Here is a 17,934-nt window from a genome sequence, read left to right as displayed (position 1 = left end):
ACAGTAAGTGATTGTTCCAGTTATTGGATTACTTTATTTACAAGAAGTAAGTTATTGGTAAAAAAAAAACCTCCATACCACCATCTAGTGTTTGAAATGAATATGACAGGTCTCAATGTTGAACTGCTGCAAAACAAAAAATTAAATCCATCGGCCCGTCAGTGGCAACAAAATAATTCAAAATGAGAACAATTGACTTTTGTCATGTTGTGTGTTTGACCTTTGACTTATATTTACTAAAGTTTTCTGCAAAGCATCATTATTTCAAATGAATTCCTCTTCTCTTTAGTTTATCTGTCTGGCACACTTGAAAGCAAATCCAATTGCATCAAGAGGTGATCCTAACTGAAGAGATGGACACTGACATGATGAAAAAAAGGTCAATTGTAGTATGAACTCAATTTCACATTAGTATACATGAAACAATAAGTCATGACATCTTTGCTGCATGAGCATTTTTCCCAATGGACATGAACATGTCATCAAAGGCAATTAAGGAAAAGCAGAGGTGGCACTAATAACAATAACAATGGCTTTGTTGGGCTCAAGTATTCCAGTAAAGTATGACAGTGATCCAGCATGCACAACATCAGGAACCAAAGCAGCAAAAACTGTGGATCAGTGATAAGAGAACTTTATTCCCAGTGAACGGTTCATTACTGACACCATTGGTGGCATCTCCTGCACACACACAAGCACCTAAAGCCAACATGTTGTGGAAATGTTTAACACAAAACATTAGGAAAATAACACCAGACATCCAATCAAGATTACATCTCCACAGACAATTGTATCTAAAAGACCTTTGAGGTGCATCAGAGCTTCTGAACAGTTGTTGGAAAAACAAACATGTTAAATGCATGGAACAGAGGAAGTCAGAGCGGAGCTTTGTCTCTCTGCTGTTCATGTTGTGTCTCAGACTGTTTTCAGCTCCTTAATTGTCATCTATGGATTAGACTGAGGCGGAGTCATCAGGCCCCATTGCTGTTTTCTCTTTAATTAAACTTTCACAGAGAGAACAACAAAGATCAGTAGGTCAAACACACACACACACACACACCTTTCTTTCAACAAAACTCTTATCATTTGCTATTTGGATACCCAGTTTACATAATGTAAGTGTTTGCTGTGTTATCAGGGATTGATTTCGAATGATTGGACCTTTGGCCAGATGCCTAAACATTACTTCCTCTGCTTTTCTAGACTCAACAGAAAACAACAGCAGACTCGTTCCTTCTGACGTAATCAACTTTCCTCTTTTACACATTCACAACTCACTCAACCAAATTGCTTTATCAGTGTAATGCATGTAGTACGTTACCAAGTACTGCCAACTGAGTACGTTCCTTTTTCATCCTTTTATTATCCAGATAATTGATGGTACAGTGACACTTTGTTGTGTGTCTCTGACCAAAAATTGAACCAAATCAAATAACAATTTGTTTTCCCTAATAACTTAAACACTACAGATTAGGTTGGATTCAGATCCAACCTACAGCAACTCCAAACTGGTAACCATCCATCACAACAGCAGCAGACAAACACTGACACCCACTGGCTGCTCAGTCAAACACACATTTACTGTATTCACTGCTGCTGTCCTTTAATCTGAAAGTTCTTTATGTTACCCAGTTCAGTGAAGGAAAGTTAATAAGTATATTTATCCAAGTACTGTAGTTAAGCACACATTTGAGATAACTATGCCACTGTCTACTGTACATTTCACAATAAATTATTGCATTACTTACTCTACAGTTATCTGACATTTTAACAAGTTTACAAATGCATGCAGCGCTGTGTTAACTGTGTGTGTTACATTATAACTGCTTGTTTACTGTCCTGTGCTGCAAATACATATACACACACACACACACACATATATATATACACAATATATATATATATATATATATATATATATATATATATATATATATGTGTAAAAACATTTAATCTTCTCACTGTATAAAATGTGTATTAATGTATATTGAGAGCTGTTGAGAACCAGAACCAAATGACTTTGTAGTATGTGTAAACACACATTTGGCCAAAAAATTTGATTCAGATTCAGATTTGGGGTGTTATTATGCAACCTTTGTGTAGGATATAAATTAAGGTTTTAATGTAAGGTTTTACATTTAACTAAAGTGAATGACACACACACACACACACACACACACACACACACACACACACACACACACACACACACAAACTCTTTCTCTCTGTATGTAGATTAAACACCTATTTCTAATATTTTAACTTTACAGATTGAGGTTTTAGGCTACCATTTATGAAGTATGGGATGCATTTATTGGAAAAATCAGCAGTAGGCCTATCCTTACTCAAACAATGAACTCACTGACCTAAACAGATTTCTTAAAATATCACATATTCAGTATTTCACACAGACTGACGCTGCTGAAATTTGCCACACTTTTGAATCCACTGAGACGTTGTAATTTGAGCCAGAGGGCTGGTTTCACTGACAGACTTCCCATTTCCCCCAACCGCGACATACAGACAAAGTACCGGCTGTTCATCCCAAGAAGAAATTAGGTGAAAGGTATTTGACATGAGGACGTCTCTCTGCCAACTCTTGGTAAATATAAATGCTCTTATTAAGATCATTTTTTCCTGATAAAAATAACTTTATTGTTTGATGACTTTAGTCAGGGCATGCACATTACCGGAAATCTAAAATCTAGACGGCGAGTCTTACTTGTGCCTTGATCAATTGAATCAATCAGTTAATCCCATTTCATTTGATCAATCAATCGCATGGCCGCGCGCAGACGCAGATACTGCCCCGCTGTTTTAAAAGGGGACCCCTGGCTGCAACTGTCAATGGTAGACTGGTTCCTGTCAAAATCTGTGCTCCGCAGGTTAATGATTTGCTGGTTATCTCGTACTTAGTACTTGCGCGTGGAGTTTGGAGTCTGCCCTACCCTCCGATAAAAACTTATTAGGAGAAGCTCGGACTTGCTTTGCCTTTCCTTTTGGCCCTAGTGCCGCTTCAGCCGCTGACTCGATTTTTGTGTCGGTCTTGAATCCTACGGCTACAGAGAGAGGACACACAATGTTAACTCTAGCTGTGCTCTTGCTTTGTGCAGCCTCCTCTGTCTCAGCTTCTGCCAAAGGTGAGGTGATGTTTTTTTCTTCTTCTGTGAGTAGCCTAGTGATAGTTTGTCGTAGTGTGATGTTTGGGGCCAACGGTCACTTTTAGACAATTATTTAATAGAGGTTGAAGGAATTTATTTGGGGACAGAAGATCCCTACTTCATGCTCAGTAAGTAGAAATGTATAAAAAGTCTTTATTTGTAGCTGCACTGTGCTTTGGAGGCTCACCCGCTGTCAGGGGGTGTCAAAGGGCACAGATAACCCCTGCTTGAGGCCCATGCAAAGATCTACTGTGCTGGATGAGGGGCCCTATTTGGAAAATGTTGTCCCCCTGTCCATATTTCCTAACAGCGGGCTTGAATCAAAGGTGTGAAGCTTAACAAAAAACACATTATTTTTTGTTGGTGTTTTGCTTCTAATGTTCCCTAAGATTCTCAGTCAACTCTTGACAAAACACAGTGTTTTATTAAGTGAATTCAGCTCCATGTTTCTCAGTGGCCGGTGATGAAATCAAGTATTGACACGTCAGTCTGATTTCCCTCAAGGCCAAATGTCCTATCTATGTCATATCTTTCAGGTTAAGCACACCTTGTTAAATGGCCGCTGGTTAAATTACCTCAACGCTATGCACAGATATTATTTCTCTAAAGGAATCCAAAAATGAACGAGAGAGCAGTTCTTCTTTGAAAAGGCTTTGCTTCAAACACATGGGAATTTGGAAATCTGTAACCAGAGCATTTGAGAGGTTGTACAGCCACAAGTGAAAGATAGCTGGAATTAACTGGATAAGACAGTGCAACAGCATGTTGATATTAAATATCAATCACATTTTTTAAGAGAGGGTTTCAGTAAGCTTTATTATTTAAACTGACCTGAATTAAAGACATAGAGCTTCAAGTATGCTAGTTTCAATGATATAAGTAATCGTTATTTGTATTACCGTTGATGGCAAAGCAAATAAAAGTGTGGATTTCTATATTAAGTTGAAGTCCTATGAATTGCAACCATTTGGTAGTTTGATATCGAGAAGCTCTGAAATCTGAGAGTTGAGAGTTTTTTGTTTTTAAATGTAAGAAGCTACAAAAATCACATTATCCGTCCCATATTTTCTGACCACAGCCATTGTATTCAGGTTTCTACTAGCCAATATTTATAAGTTACATACTGTACATTAAAATGAAACTAGTGGTAATGTATGAAAAATATCTAAAATGCTATAGTAGCTTTGTAAACTTGAAAGCATACTTCATGGGAAAACACCAGTGGCATGTTCTTTTCAGTCCCCAGTTCACTAGCAGACCTGTCTTCACACTGCAATATGATAACAGTCTTATTGCAGATGATTCTCACTTTCTGCACTCGTGCTCAGCAGCTGTGTTTCCTGTGTTTTTTCAGGTGGTGCTGCTGGACCCCGGCTGAACAACAACCAGCTGTACAAATTCAGCTACACCACTGAGGTGCTGGTGGATAGGGCCAGGGGGTCCAAAGACGGCAGTGCTGGCTACAGGATCTCAAGCGATGTGGATGTCAATCTGGTGTGGAGAGATCCCAGCAGCAAAGACAACCAACTGATTCAACTGGCGGTATGTCTGTCCAGTCACATGATGTCATTTCAAGACTTAACATAATTTCTTACTACAAATTTCTGATAAAATTGGTAGTAAAGTCAGCATGTTTCCTTTTTATTCAGTGTAGCAGGTGGTGTGTGCACAATGCACAAGCAATGTTTTGCCAAAACAAAATGCAGCCTTTTTTGTTAATTTTGTTTTATTTTTTTATTTGGTTTGACCTTTTGTTGATTATTTAATCTCTCATTCATAGATCTCAAATGTGAGGATTGACCATGCCACCCGCCGATCAGAAAAGAAGAATGTCCTCCATGGATCCACTGTGGAAAATGTTTTGGGGAAAACAAAACTAGCGGCTCTGACTAAACCTTTTTTGTTGCATTTGAAAAATGGAAAGGTAAGACCATCATCATTCTTTATTAGCAGTTTGCATGCAAAAGTTTAGATCCTTTTAAGGTAAACATTATGTGTATTAAACTCCTTATGAGTGGCTACACCCCTTAACTAGTCTATTATTTAATCTATTAAGAGGTTTTAATCCTTATTTTGACATGGTATCAAAATGGAACACATTTTAGCATACAGAGTGAGTATTTTTGATCAAAATTACCTTAGTTTAAACATATTCCAGGCAATAATAATAACAGGAAAAAATTGTCCAAAACCAGCAAATCTTATAATAATCAAGAATTTCCGTTGACGAACAATTTTATGATCTTATTTGTAAGAAATGCTTGCATAAGTAATGCTAGATTGTCAGTAGTGTATTTCCAGTACTCCACTATTAACTGCAGACAGTTAGTGAGTTTACTTTCATTGTGCTGGAATGATGATGCTGGCAGGGGAAATACAAGGCAGGCGTGTGTGCGTGCAGGTGTATGTAGAAAGGTCAGCAGTTTAGATTGTCAATTAATAAATGAATGACTGAATAAGCATAACTTGAAGAGTGGTTCCAGGTCGGTGGATAAGGTTCATGCTGTCATCTTACTTTCTGTTAGATGTTTGAGTTCAAGCCAATGGCTTCACTGTTATCACGTCATAATTACTCTATGCTATTCAATAATGCCATTGGAAGAATTACAGCAAGCCGATTTGATAGTTACAGTATCTTATTTAAAATCTCAGGGCAGGAATCCTACTAGTTTATAGAAACAGCCAACAAGATTAAAGATTCCTTGATACAATGTTTAATGTTTCTTTTGATTACCGGTTGGTCCATACAGTAAAGGCTTGGGTACTACTTTATAAAGAGATTATAAGTTAAGTAAATACTTAATCAATTCATAGTCATTCATAGTTCATTAGTCATTTACAAGCTTTATAGATCATGACTAAAAAATCCCTTTGACTTATTGGACTGTAAGACAGTTAACATTGGAAAAGGGCTGCAATGGAACTGGAGTCCTCAAAATCCATGTATTAACAAGCATTTATGCATCTTTTAGTGGATTTGAACATTTATAACTGCATTATTACAAAATAGAAAGGACTTTGGTATAACCTGGCGATCACAAGTGTGTGTTTCTTCATGATTATAACTGATATAAGGTTTTAGTAAATGCTTAATTGCAGTTAATAACAGTTGGTAACAACTTATCAACAATTTTAGTAGTACCAATATTTCTAGTATGAAGTACAGTCAACATAAAAATGTTTGTTATTCATATTTGTTTTACACAAGGCCTTCAGTGGTGTTTAGAGGTACAATATACCACGTGTATTATATCCTACTCTGACACATTTGTGTAAGTGTTGTATAGGATGAATATTGTTTCAGTGTGGCGTAAAGAAGGTTGAAGAAGAAGGTTGGACAGTGTGAAACAGGATAGATCGGTGTCTACCCTGGTGTTATGTTCTTTATACTGATGGCAGACTGCGGCAGGAAAGATACAGAGTAGCTGTAGACAATCTATTTGTGGTGGCCCTAGCTGATATCATGGTTGAGTGCCACAAATAAATGACATACAGTATTGGAGACACTTTTGGATGATGTAATAGACTTCTTTCTCCACAGGACACAGCAGCAGGACTCAGAGTCCAATATTGAGCCAGACTGAAACCTCTTGGGAAAACCAAACTGTGTGGTGTGATATATTTCCCATTCACGCTTCCCAAGTTCATTTGACTGAGCTTTGGTTCCATTATTTCAACATGATATCAGCAACATAAGTAAACATAAGACTGACTGATATTTTTTTACCGGTCAGTAATGTGTACTTATGTGTTTTGAGGATATAATTAGAGGTTAAGGTAGAATCTGTTTGAAATTTAAAGTGATAATTCAGAAGTATTCTGATTTTGTTTTTGATCTGCACTTCAAAGAATATCTTATTTCTGCATGCAGTGTAAATAGTCTGTGATGTCATGACCATGTATTTGTGTGTGCAAAGATAAACTGATACCTTGAAAGCCCTTGCAACACGAACGAGATGCAGCACAAACAGTACTGTGGGTCGCCTCCCTAACGCATAAAATTTGGTTTACCGTGTTGCTTTTTTTTATAGGCAAAAGCATTTTATTCCTACTGGGCCGAACCAGGAACCATCAAGAACCTAAAAAGAGGGCTGGCCAGCTTACTGCAAGTACAGTTCAACACTGGGAAAGTTATAGAGGTAAATTGCATGCTTATGCTCCCATTACATGTATTAATGCTTTTCATATTTAATTAAATGTAACTAATGTGAACAAACCTAACATCTGGGCACAGAATGACGTGTCTGGAAGGTGCACAGTCGAGTACAAGGCAGTAAAAGGTCAAGTGACAAGAACCAAGATCCTGGAAACGTGTAAGACGGCGGAGACTGGATTCACCACACACAGTCAGGTATGTCAGTATCCAGACAAGCTCACCATACTAAAATATGAACATTATTGATTCATTAATGAATCCCACCTTGATGTGTCAACCTTTAGGTGTTGGGTGTGAGCAGGAAGTCCAGTTCTGTAACAACGTTCACACTTGAAGATGATTTCATCCACTCGGCCGTGGCTGAAGAAACACACTCACTGGCTGTTAACGCCCGCAGATCTGCTGCAGCTACTGTTGTGTCCAGGTAAATTCCTTAACAAAGAATCAACGTGTTCTACCATTTGTAATGTGGGCACATAGTCAATTTTCAATTTCTTGCTTCCCAGGCAAACCTTCACATTTGTAGGGACCGAGGCTGGACCGCTGGAGGCCGCTGGGAAAGATGTGGCTGGGGTTGTCAAGTCAATCGATGCCAAACTGGCAGCTGTTGGTATCATTGCGGAGAAGGTCAAATCCCAGTGCAAGGGCTGTCCATCAGTGAGTACCTGTTGACTTTCACACAACACATTTTTACTTTTATAAACACATTTTAGCTACAAATCTATGGATGGCAATGTTAGTCCCCCACACAGACTGAAATATTAGTATTTAGTATTATGGGATTTGGTATTTTTTGTTTGTCTTTGGTGCTTCCACATGCATACAAACTTGGAAAAAACTGCCACAAGTGTGACCTTGTCTCCCAGCTAATCCTTGCCTTGTACTGACCAAAGTTGGAGAAAGAGTTATCTAGCTGATGTGATCATAGCCAACTACTGCACACGTGCAACTCCCATCGAAGATAGTGTAGAAGTGAAATGTCTCACTCTGTAGCTAAAACAGAGACCCAAACACAAAGGGTGAAAAGAGGATCTGCGGCAATGTGCAGTACAACAAACCTATGGTGTTTTTTGAAAATTAAACCATGTAAACCTATTCTGGTACAACCTCAAAATACAATTATGAACCTAAAAATGAGCATAATATGGGCGTTTTAATAGATTGCAATTTTGCACAGACATCCATGATCCCCAGTTGGTTATCCTAATGACTTTATTGATCCCTGGTTTTCCTCTAGCTCCACCATGAGGTTGAAATGTATGGTTTTGAGTCAAATGTATTGACAACTGTGGCCAGGTTTGATCAGTGGTAGAGCGGGCCCACATGTACTTCAAGGTTTATGTCTCAACGCAGAGGTCCATGGCTCGAATCTGACCTGTGATGATTCCCTGCATGTCTTCCCCTTTTCTCACCTAACTGTCCTGTCAAAAATTAAAGGCCGAAAAGTCCCAAAAAAAATCTTTAAAAACAAAAAGAAATTATCAACAACTATAGAATGGCTTACCAATTAAATTTGGTGCAGACATTCATGACCAACTCAGGATGACTCCTAATTAACTTAGTTAATAAACTTAATCAAAAAACACTAGGAGGGTGAACATGATAATGAGTATAACTTCTAAACATTAGCATATTAGCACTTTTATTGTGAGCCTTTTTGTCATGCTATTGTTAGCATTTAGCATGTACTACAAACTTACAGAGCTGCTAGCATTACTTCCAAATAACTTTTGTTAAAATCTGTATGATCATCTGACTGTGCCCTGTTTGACCTCTATTGGCGCTGTTGCTGCATTTCCAGATATCAGGAATTAGAAACTAATGTCAGGAACAGGAACCCAAACTACAAAATAAAGTGTTGTAACACACTGGAATTGTTGTTTATTCTTTATTGGAGTTCCCATTATTATGGACCATGTGTTACTGTAAAGACAAGTAACTCATACAATTCTTAAATGGCCTTTGTTACAAAATGACCTGAATGACACAGTAATAGTAAAAATATACTGTATGTTATTGTAGAGTAATCATAGACTGAGGACGGTCTCTCCTCTAATCCCTTGTGCCCTGTGTTTTCCCTCTTAGCTTTTTGAACATTGGCAGACTCAAAAGAAGCAGCTGGAGCCAGCAAGCCTGTCGAAAGCCACGGCTCCTCGCAGCTTCCTGGCCCTCCTCCAGAGCATTAGGAAGGCGTCCAAGGGCGAGATCCTCACAGTGCTGAAGAGTGCCAGCAAGACATCTCTGTAAACAGACTCCTCTTTTTCGCCTACGTATTAATTTGCTTACTGACTCCATTGCTCTATTGTTTCTTTCAATTAGTCAAACTTTTTTAACTCACCGACATTGTGTTTTGCCTTCTTTCTGCTCAGACCTCAGGTGGTGGATGCTGTGACTTCCTCTCAGACAGATGCATCTCTGGATGCTATGCTTGAATTCCTTAACTTCACCGATGCAAAAGGGTTGGTTCTGCAGGAGAGGTTTCTCTACGCTTGTGGCTTTGCGTCACATCCCAACGAGAGAATGCTCCAGGTTCTGCTGGTGAGCGTCATTAGATTAGATTAGATAAGATAATAATTCATTCATCCCACAATGGGGAAATTCCCTTGTGACAGCAGCAGTTGTACACAGTAAAAAGCAAACCAACCAATTAACAAGCAAACAAACGAACAGGCAAACAGGCAATGTGCAAAAATGTTGTCATGTCAACAGAATTGGCATCTTTTCTTGCTTAAGAAAGGAAAGAATAAGACCTGGTGCTGTCATCTAGTATATTTCCGTAAAGAAGAACAGGTGTGCTTCACCTGCTCGGTCTTTCAGTCCGGTGCTCTGCTTTTATTTACCAGTGAAGCACAGACTTTTTTCTAAATGGAAACAAACATCACCTAGCAATGACATCTTCAAAAATCGCTTTACATAAAATATATTGCCTACTGCTACTATTTTATATGATATGTCTTCAAATTTAAAAACTTAAGTCTTATACTACCAATGTGTAGGATTTAGGGGGATCAATTGGCAGAAATTAAGTATAATATTCATAATTATCTTTTCCTTACCTAAAACTGAAGATTTGTTGTGCTTTCGTTAGCTTAGAATGATCTCTTTATTTACATAAGAGGAGTTTGCCATATTGCATTGCCATTTTTCTATACTAAAACAGACAAACCACACAATGGCTCTAGAGAAGGCTTTTTGCATTTTAACGTAACCTGAAGGCCACCGTAGGTTCTACTACAGTCTTGGAAAGGGAGGGGTTTTCAGTTGGTTGCAATTTGCAACCTCACCGCTAGATGCCACTTAATTCTCCTCACTACTCCTTTTGTTAGATACAAGGCTTAATACAATTCAATGCCAATTGAGTGTTTTTGTTTAATTTTAATAAGAATTGTTTGTTTTTTTTCAGGATATTTTAAAGGGAAAGATTGGCAGCACAGACATTAAAGAGTCAGTGGTGATCATTATGGGAGCCCTGGTCCATAAGCTCTGTCAGAAAGGAGGATGCAACTTACCGGTGAGCTTCCAAGAAGATACCAAATTACATGTTAAACTGAAATGTAGCGCCTATTTTAAAGTAAAACTGATGTTGTTGATGTTGACTGATTGTCTGTTTACAGTCCTGAAATTTCCTTTGTGTAATACTCTGGAATCTAAACCAAATGTAATATCTGCTGTGTATTTATCTCTCAGACAGTGGTACAGGTGAAGAAGCTGATTTTAGAAGGTCCTGGCACCACGCAGGTAGAGTCCGACATCCAGATGTATCTTTTGGCTCTGAAGAACTCTCTGCTTCCCGAGGCCATTCCCATCTTTACCAAATATGCAGAGTCAGAGGTGGGAGCTTTCAGCACCATCGCCCTCACTGCCCTGCAGAGATATAATGTCAATCTCATGACAGATGCGGTAAGCCGTAACATACATAATACTTCATTTGAACTGGTGTTTGTGTGTTACTGCTACAGTGTATTGAGCTAATCAGCATATAACAGATACTGACACTAAATATGTATCTAATTTGTAGGTAAAGCAGACTGTGAACAGGGTTTACCACCAGAATAGACGAGTCTATGAGAAAAACGTGAGAGCTGCCGCTGCTGATGTCATCCTCAGTAGCAACCCCTCATACATGGAGGTCAAGAATCTGCTTCTCTCTATTGGAAACCTGCCTCATGAAATGAACAAGTACATGCTGTCCAAGATCCAGGACATCCTCCGCTTCCAGATGCCTTCCAGGTGGGTTTTGGGACATCCAATGGACCAAAAACAATTTTTTTTATAGAGGTTTCTGAGCTAAACACGGAGAAAAAAATAAATTTTTGTGTGAGACCTTAACATTGCAAGATTTTATCGATACATGTGGCAGCCATTTAATGTATATTATATATGCATTCTTTTCAGTAAGGTGTTACGACAGGCTATGAAGGACATGGTTTCCTGTAACTACGACCGTTTTGCAAAGGTTGGGTCATCGTCTGCTTTCTCAGGATTCATGGCACGTAAGTAATCTATCTTCATCTCTAAGAGGACTTAGAATCTTAGATGAAATGAACAATGTTAATAGATTTTAAGAGTGAGAGTAAAAAATTGACCTTTAGGGTATCTGCACATATTTGCTTATTTGGCTTCTCAAAACCCATAATTTTGAGTCTGGCAGTTTAATACATTTAAAAAAAACTCCGACAGAATCTGCTGATGTGACCTCCACGTACAGTTTGGACATCCTGTATTCAGGCTCTGGAATCATGAGGAGAAGCAACATGAATATTTATGGTGCAAGTAAAGGAGCAATGCTACATGGATTACAGGTAAGAAAACCACATAATGGAACTAAAAGGAATTGCAGTAAAATACAGAACAAGTTGTGCGTGCGTGCGTGTGTGTGTGTGTGTGTGTGTCTTTCCTAATGGAATATATTAAGTGTGAGAGGGAGGGGAATGGATAATTATCAAATTGCTGATTTAAAATAATGTGGATATTCTTCCTCTCTTCCAGGTGGCAATTGAGGCTCAGGGTCTGGAGTCACTAATTGCTGCCACACCTGACGAGGGAGAGGGGGACCTGGAGTCGTTTGCTGGGATGTCGGCTCTTCTGTTCGACGTCCAGCTGCGGCCTGTCACCTTCTTCAAGGGTTACAGTGACCTCATGTCCAAAATGTTCTCCATGACCGGGGATCCCATTAATGTAGTGAAAGGTCTAATCCTGCTGACGGATCATTCGGAGGTAAGCAGCTAGGACTGTCCTTCCATTTATGCTTCTTTACATGTAGTATGATAATAAACAAGAGCGACAACTGCTAGTAACGAGTCATCATTTCATGTTTTGCTTCAATCAATGTTTACAAAACTGGTATGAATTTGAGGGGCACTTTTTGGACATTTACAAAAATATTTGTCAACTTTGATATTTTAAATGGTTAAATCCAAATAATAAATCTTAAGCCTAAATGCTAAATCTAAATGTTAAATCTAAATGTTAACTCTAAATCTATGTGCTAAATCTAAATATTAAATGTAAATGTTAAATCTAACTATTAAATCTAAATCTAAATCTGAATCTGATTTATGACCTGTAGCTACTATAGCCACCCACGAGGGGGGCTTACATTGACTGATATGTCATGTTTGCTTAAACAAATGCCAGTAAGAGCCTATCCCCGCCCACCCCCGACCAGGTAAGGTACTGTTGGCCGTGGTTGCTCAGCAAGATGTCCAAAGAATTGGCCATAACCGAGAACATCGGCAGGGCCGTCCTGGTGGCTAGACAAACATTTTTCAACAGCAACAGAGGGCGGAGATGGGCTCTTGCTGGCCTTTTATGCAAGCGAACATGACTAATCAGTCAAAGTGGGCCCCCCCCCATGGCTGGCTATAGTAGCTACAGGTAACAAAAACTCAAAAAACTCAAAGTACTCTTCAAATACAGTTTCTCCAAATGTGTTTATTATTTTAGGTAGTTATTAAACAGGTGATCCATGTCCAAGAGTCCAGTTCCCCGGACGAGATGATTTTTAATGATGATTAACATTTAGATTAAGATTTAAAATTTAGATTTAACATTTAGGTTTGGATTTACATTTAACATTTAGATTGAGCATTTAGATTTAAATTTAACATTTAGATTGAGCATTTAGATTTAACATTTAGGTGTAACATTTAATATTTGGATTTAACTATTTTTAAATATCTCTTAGTTGACAAATATTGTTGTAAATGTGCAAAAAAGTGACCCTAAACATTGTTTGAAGCTAAATGTGACAAAAGGTTGCTGTTATTTTCAGCCTGAGCCGCTTTACAAATGGCCCCCCACAGTCAGATGTTTACAGTATTTGCAGAAAGGCACATATGACTCAAGTTAATAACTTCAGTTGTCGAGTGTGGTGATATGAGTGTTAACAGGGTCTAAATGTATGTGGCATTTCCTATGACTCATGATTTGGCTACTTTAAAAATGATTTTACAGTCTTTTAAACATATAATCTATGATTAAAATAATCTTTATCATCAGGGGAGTCAGACATAACACCATTCCATTTTGTTGTTCATGTTTGGCCCTCCAGGTGATCCAGCTGCAGTCCGGTCTGAAGGCAAGTGCAGAGTTCCAAGGCGGATTAGCTATTGACATCTCTGGAGGCATGGAGATCAGTCTGTGGTACAGGGAGTCCAAGACCAGCGTCAACAACAGGTACAGTTGAGAGACAACACTATGAAACAACTGTGGTAGATGTTTTTGTTCCGCAGCCAAATTGGGGCATCAGCTTAGCTTTTTCATAAGGTGTACCCTGTTAATCGGTCGCAACCTCAAGTACAGCCTTAGAATGATATGCTATATTATCTCACTGATTATGTTTTGATGTGTTGTGTGTACAGTATGATGTAACACACTTGCAGGGCAAAGGTCTTTTGTGTTAGACAAGACAATTCTTAGAAACAATCTTCGCGGCTGAAAGAAGAGTTGTTTAAGAGGTTCAAGCCAATGTCACTGCACTGCAAATAGTTTTCTGTTAACGTTGGATTCATGTGATCTTTAGATGGTCTATAAGTGTTGTCTGATTCATTTGTTCCACTGGGACGTTGGACACACTCCAGTATTGTGCCTCATGTCTGTCTCAACTGTAGGTTTGTGTGCATATGACGTCTGTTCTGTCTGCTTCTCTATTTTTAAACATTACAGTCAGCACAGAACAGTAGCTGCAGAAATTGAAGCACATCATCATGCCGGTCAGTTAGCTTGCGGTATCTGGTGATGAAATAGCAAGAGCAATGCCGCTACTTTAAACATTAAAATACGTGATTTTTGTCTTTCTTTTCCTGTACAAGTTAGAGCTGCAGATGCACCTCAGCGCTTTTTAAGTACTGACCACATTTTGTCCATAACTGTCTTCAAAACCAAACTCAAGAACCAAAACTTGACACTGAGTGTTTTATCAGATTCTTTATCCTGTTCACCTATATTATGATTGGATATTCTATATATAACAATCTCAAAATGTAAAAAATAATCTGGAATGAAACTTGGGTTTTGAACTGGCACTGCATCAAATGTTAAGCAACACCCTGCCCTAGTGCCTTCATTGTTATGCCTGCATTTGTGATTATACGTTTCCATAGGAATTAAATGAGGTAATTTTGATGCTGTGGGATTGACACTTTATTGGAACAGTATTCTGAGAAACAAAAATATTGGTTAAGACAGAAAAATATATATACATTTTTGTTTTGGGATTTCTTCCCACTTTTCGACCACTGTGAAAGGTCACATCTTGAATTTGAACTTCAGGATGATTTGACCCGTGTGTGCAACGGAAGGGCCGAGGCAGGTGAATGGATCAGCATAGTTGTACCTCTTCCACTCTGATAATAGACTGGCAGGCTATCTATAGAAGCAGAACAAACCACACTGGTATCTTTGCACGTCTCCACTCCACAGGCAAAGTTACAGACGTTGGATGTTCAACTGTCGCTGACACACTTCCATTTGAAAACTACGGGGGAGTTGTTGCTGTTCACTTGTATTATTGTTTGAGCTATAGTGGACTTTTAAACCACTGATACAAACTGTGTGATCCAAATACATATTCACAAGAAAGGACCGCAGGACTTTGGACAAGGCTAAAGAAAATAATCGTTTCTGATTGACTGGAAGCTGTCTGTTAGAATATTTCAGAACACCTGACACTGAACTCAAAGACCGCTAGAAAATGGCTGTATACACTGTATAGTGCACTATTTCCGTGAAAGGGAAGGGTTTTGAACACAGCTAGTATGTTATACTACAGGTAACCATAGCAACAGTTGTTTCGTTTCACATTATGCTAACTAGTTGAGTGGTAACTGCTGGTTAAAAAAAGGTTTAAAACACATTTTCACTTGGTTTTCCCTTTATGGTTTCAGGGGAGCATTAGTTCTTACTGGCAATGTTACAGTGGACATGGACTTTATGAGAGCGGGCATTGAGGTCAGCTTTGAAACCGAGGCATCGCTGGACTTTATTACCACTGTCCAGTTTTCCAATTATCCCTTCATGGTGTGCATGCAGATGGACAAAACTACCTTCCCCTTCAGGTATTGTGACACCCCTGTACATAAAAATAATTTGGTACTCTTTGGGGTTTTATTGTTGAATCCTCTTATACAAAAAAATGTCTATTCTTGATGTTCTGCTTTCAGTGAATACCTCACAAAGTATGAGAGCGTGCCATCAGGAAAGAGCATTGTGTCGCATAAGAGCAGGAAGCAGCTCGTCCCCGGCTCTGAATTTCCTCTTCACCAGGAGAACTCAAACATGTGCAAGAAGGTTTTTGACTCCAGCTGGTAGAAGAGATATCATGAACTATCCAGGAGCAAATATTATTACTCGAAAAGGGTTTAATAGATTTAGGGACACCTACCACACCTCAGGCTCATGCAGTTAAGGTACCCAAGAGAGAAAATGGTGAATGTAATTAACAGCACATGCAATGTTTACATTCCTGTGAATATTTAAGTCATTTTAATTTGACATTTTTTTTTAAATCAGGAATTCTTGCATTGTCTTTTTATGGATTTTCACAAAAATGTATTTATGATGGGCACACACATGATGTATGTATTATTAGGGTAATACTCAGCATGAATAGTACCACTGTAATTATCCCAACACAGTTTTAGTAAAGATGTACATGTAAATATCACACTGGAGACAGTGGATTAACTGTCCCCCATGAATAGAAACGCTCCTTTCGGTTAACATTCCTTTTGTTTTTTAATTAAATATTTGAAGTAATTTATTGTTTTATGTCACTGTTCACACACTTGAAATAACTTATTTAGCAAAATAATATCCATTAATTCGATTTTTTATAATCATGGGGATTTATTTAATTGTTCTTACAGAGATGATGTGTGTGCGTCGTCTTTACTTTGTACTTTAAAGATTTTAGGTGAAAATGGCATCTCCAAAAGTGAATCCATCAACACTTGAATATACAGTATTTTTTGTACTTGGCTGTAATTGCTCTGTCTGAAAACATTTGGATAGTTTGACTTTTGAGCTACTCTGAACTTGTGTTTCCATATTCCAGGATCAATTTGTTAAACATGTAATTGGCTAACAATAAATATGCAGTGGAAACACACACACAACTTTTGACTTGACTTATGGATATCGATACAGAAAAAGATGTAGGAATTGTTCAATACGTATTATCCAAAAATGGGATTATGAAGTTTGAAAGACACGGATCAGGATAGCTCAGTCTCTGCTGCTGTGATATTGACCCATGTAGGCCTTGATGGTAGTAGGCCTAGTTGTATAGTGTAGCCAGAGCATCAAGATAGGCAGGGAGACTTCTTGAATTCAAAACAGTGCAGATTTATTTATTTACAGGGTGCCAGGTGCCAGCACGTCTAAATCATGGAAAATACAGAAGTTGAAACAAACCAATAAAAACTGGAGCAAAACAACACAATCAACTTGACAAAAGGAGATAACCATGCAAGGTTAGCAGCACAACTTCTTATCTATAGGCTGTACCAAAAAGTTACAGAAGCATGTGTTTGTATCGGCACAGCTTCCCTCTCCCTAAGCAGAAAAATGCTACTGCCTTTATAGGGCTCTCAATCAGCTCTGGACTGCATCAGTATCTTTCAGTGGTGAGTCTACCAAACTTCTGACCGACCGACCAACCAAGACACCAAACCAGAAACATCATGTCCTTGGTGGAGGTAATTAATTAGGCTATATCGCCACAAAGTACTTCCCACGTAGTAAACCGGGGGTTTTCGGGGCCTCTTAAAGTCAGGCAGTTTTCCAACACTTTGAGCTAATTAACAAATGTTAGCATGGTAACACACTAAACTAAGATGAATAACATGGTAAACCTATGTGCTTAACATCTGAATGATACAACTGTCACACACTGTCGACTGTCACACACTGACATTACATGTCAAAAATACACTGATATGCCTGAGTAAGGCCCTTGCAGAGCCACTATTGTAGCCCTCTTATATGGTCTTTTCCACCGAGGATAACCAGGTGCTGGTTCTGGGCTGGTGCTAGTGCCAGTTCGGTGCTGGTTCTACTCGCCAGTTATCTAAGAACTAGCTCAATTTTCCACAGCCTGAGAGCCAGAGTAGGGCA

General features: G+C 38.6%; 1 protein-coding gene across 2 annotated transcripts; it reads left to right on the top strand.

Annotated features, from left to right (window-relative positions):
* Nucleotides 1–2,879: 2,879 nt before the first annotated feature.
* Nucleotides 2,880–16,938, top strand: mttp (microsomal triglyceride transfer protein). Of its 2 annotated transcripts, none has more exons than XM_034889648.1 (18): nucleotides 2,880–3,129; nucleotides 4,511–4,703; nucleotides 4,942–5,085; nucleotides 7,193–7,300; nucleotides 7,396–7,512; nucleotides 7,602–7,741; nucleotides 7,824–7,974; nucleotides 9,403–9,560; nucleotides 9,687–9,855; nucleotides 10,721–10,828; nucleotides 11,005–11,217; nucleotides 11,336–11,547; nucleotides 11,713–11,810; nucleotides 11,998–12,119; nucleotides 12,307–12,534; nucleotides 13,871–13,995; nucleotides 15,705–15,875; nucleotides 15,981–16,938. In XM_034889648.1, exons 1-18 carry the CDS (start codon nucleotides 3,080–3,082, stop codon nucleotides 16,126–16,128), a joined length of 2,655 nt encoding a protein of 884 aa, XP_034745539.1. In that variant the 5' UTR covers nucleotides 2,880–3,079; the 3' UTR covers nucleotides 16,129–16,938. The 2 variants fall into 2 exon arrangements, with proteins under 2 accessions (XP_034745539.1, XP_034745530.1); XM_034889639.1 differs by having other exon boundaries at nucleotides 2,880–3,140; nucleotides 4,516–4,703.
* The last annotated feature ends 996 nt before the right edge of the window (nucleotides 16,939–17,934 follow it).

Source organism: Etheostoma cragini, chromosome 2 (assembly GCF_013103735.1).
Source record: "Etheostoma cragini isolate CJK2018 chromosome 2, CSU_Ecrag_1.0, whole genome shotgun sequence".
Taxonomy (NCBI): Eukaryota; Metazoa; Chordata; class Actinopteri; order Perciformes; family Percidae; genus Etheostoma; species Etheostoma cragini.
Note: the sequence above shows the minus strand (reverse complement) of the source record. Positions and strands in the feature narration are given on the sequence as shown.

Coding starts and splice junctions, on each gene's coding strand:
- mttp (XM_034889639.1), top strand. CDS start 3,080: ATGTTAACTCTAGCTGTGCTCTTGCTTTGTGCAGCCTCCTCTGTCTCA. Junction 7,975..9,402: donor AGTGCAAGGGCTGTCCATCA/GTGAGTACCTGT, acceptor TTTCCCTCTTAG/CTTTTTGAACATTGGCAGAC. Junction 9,561..9,686: donor AGTGCCAGCAAGACATCTCT/GTAAACAGACTC, acceptor CTTTCTGCTCAG/ACCTCAGGTGGTGGATGCTG.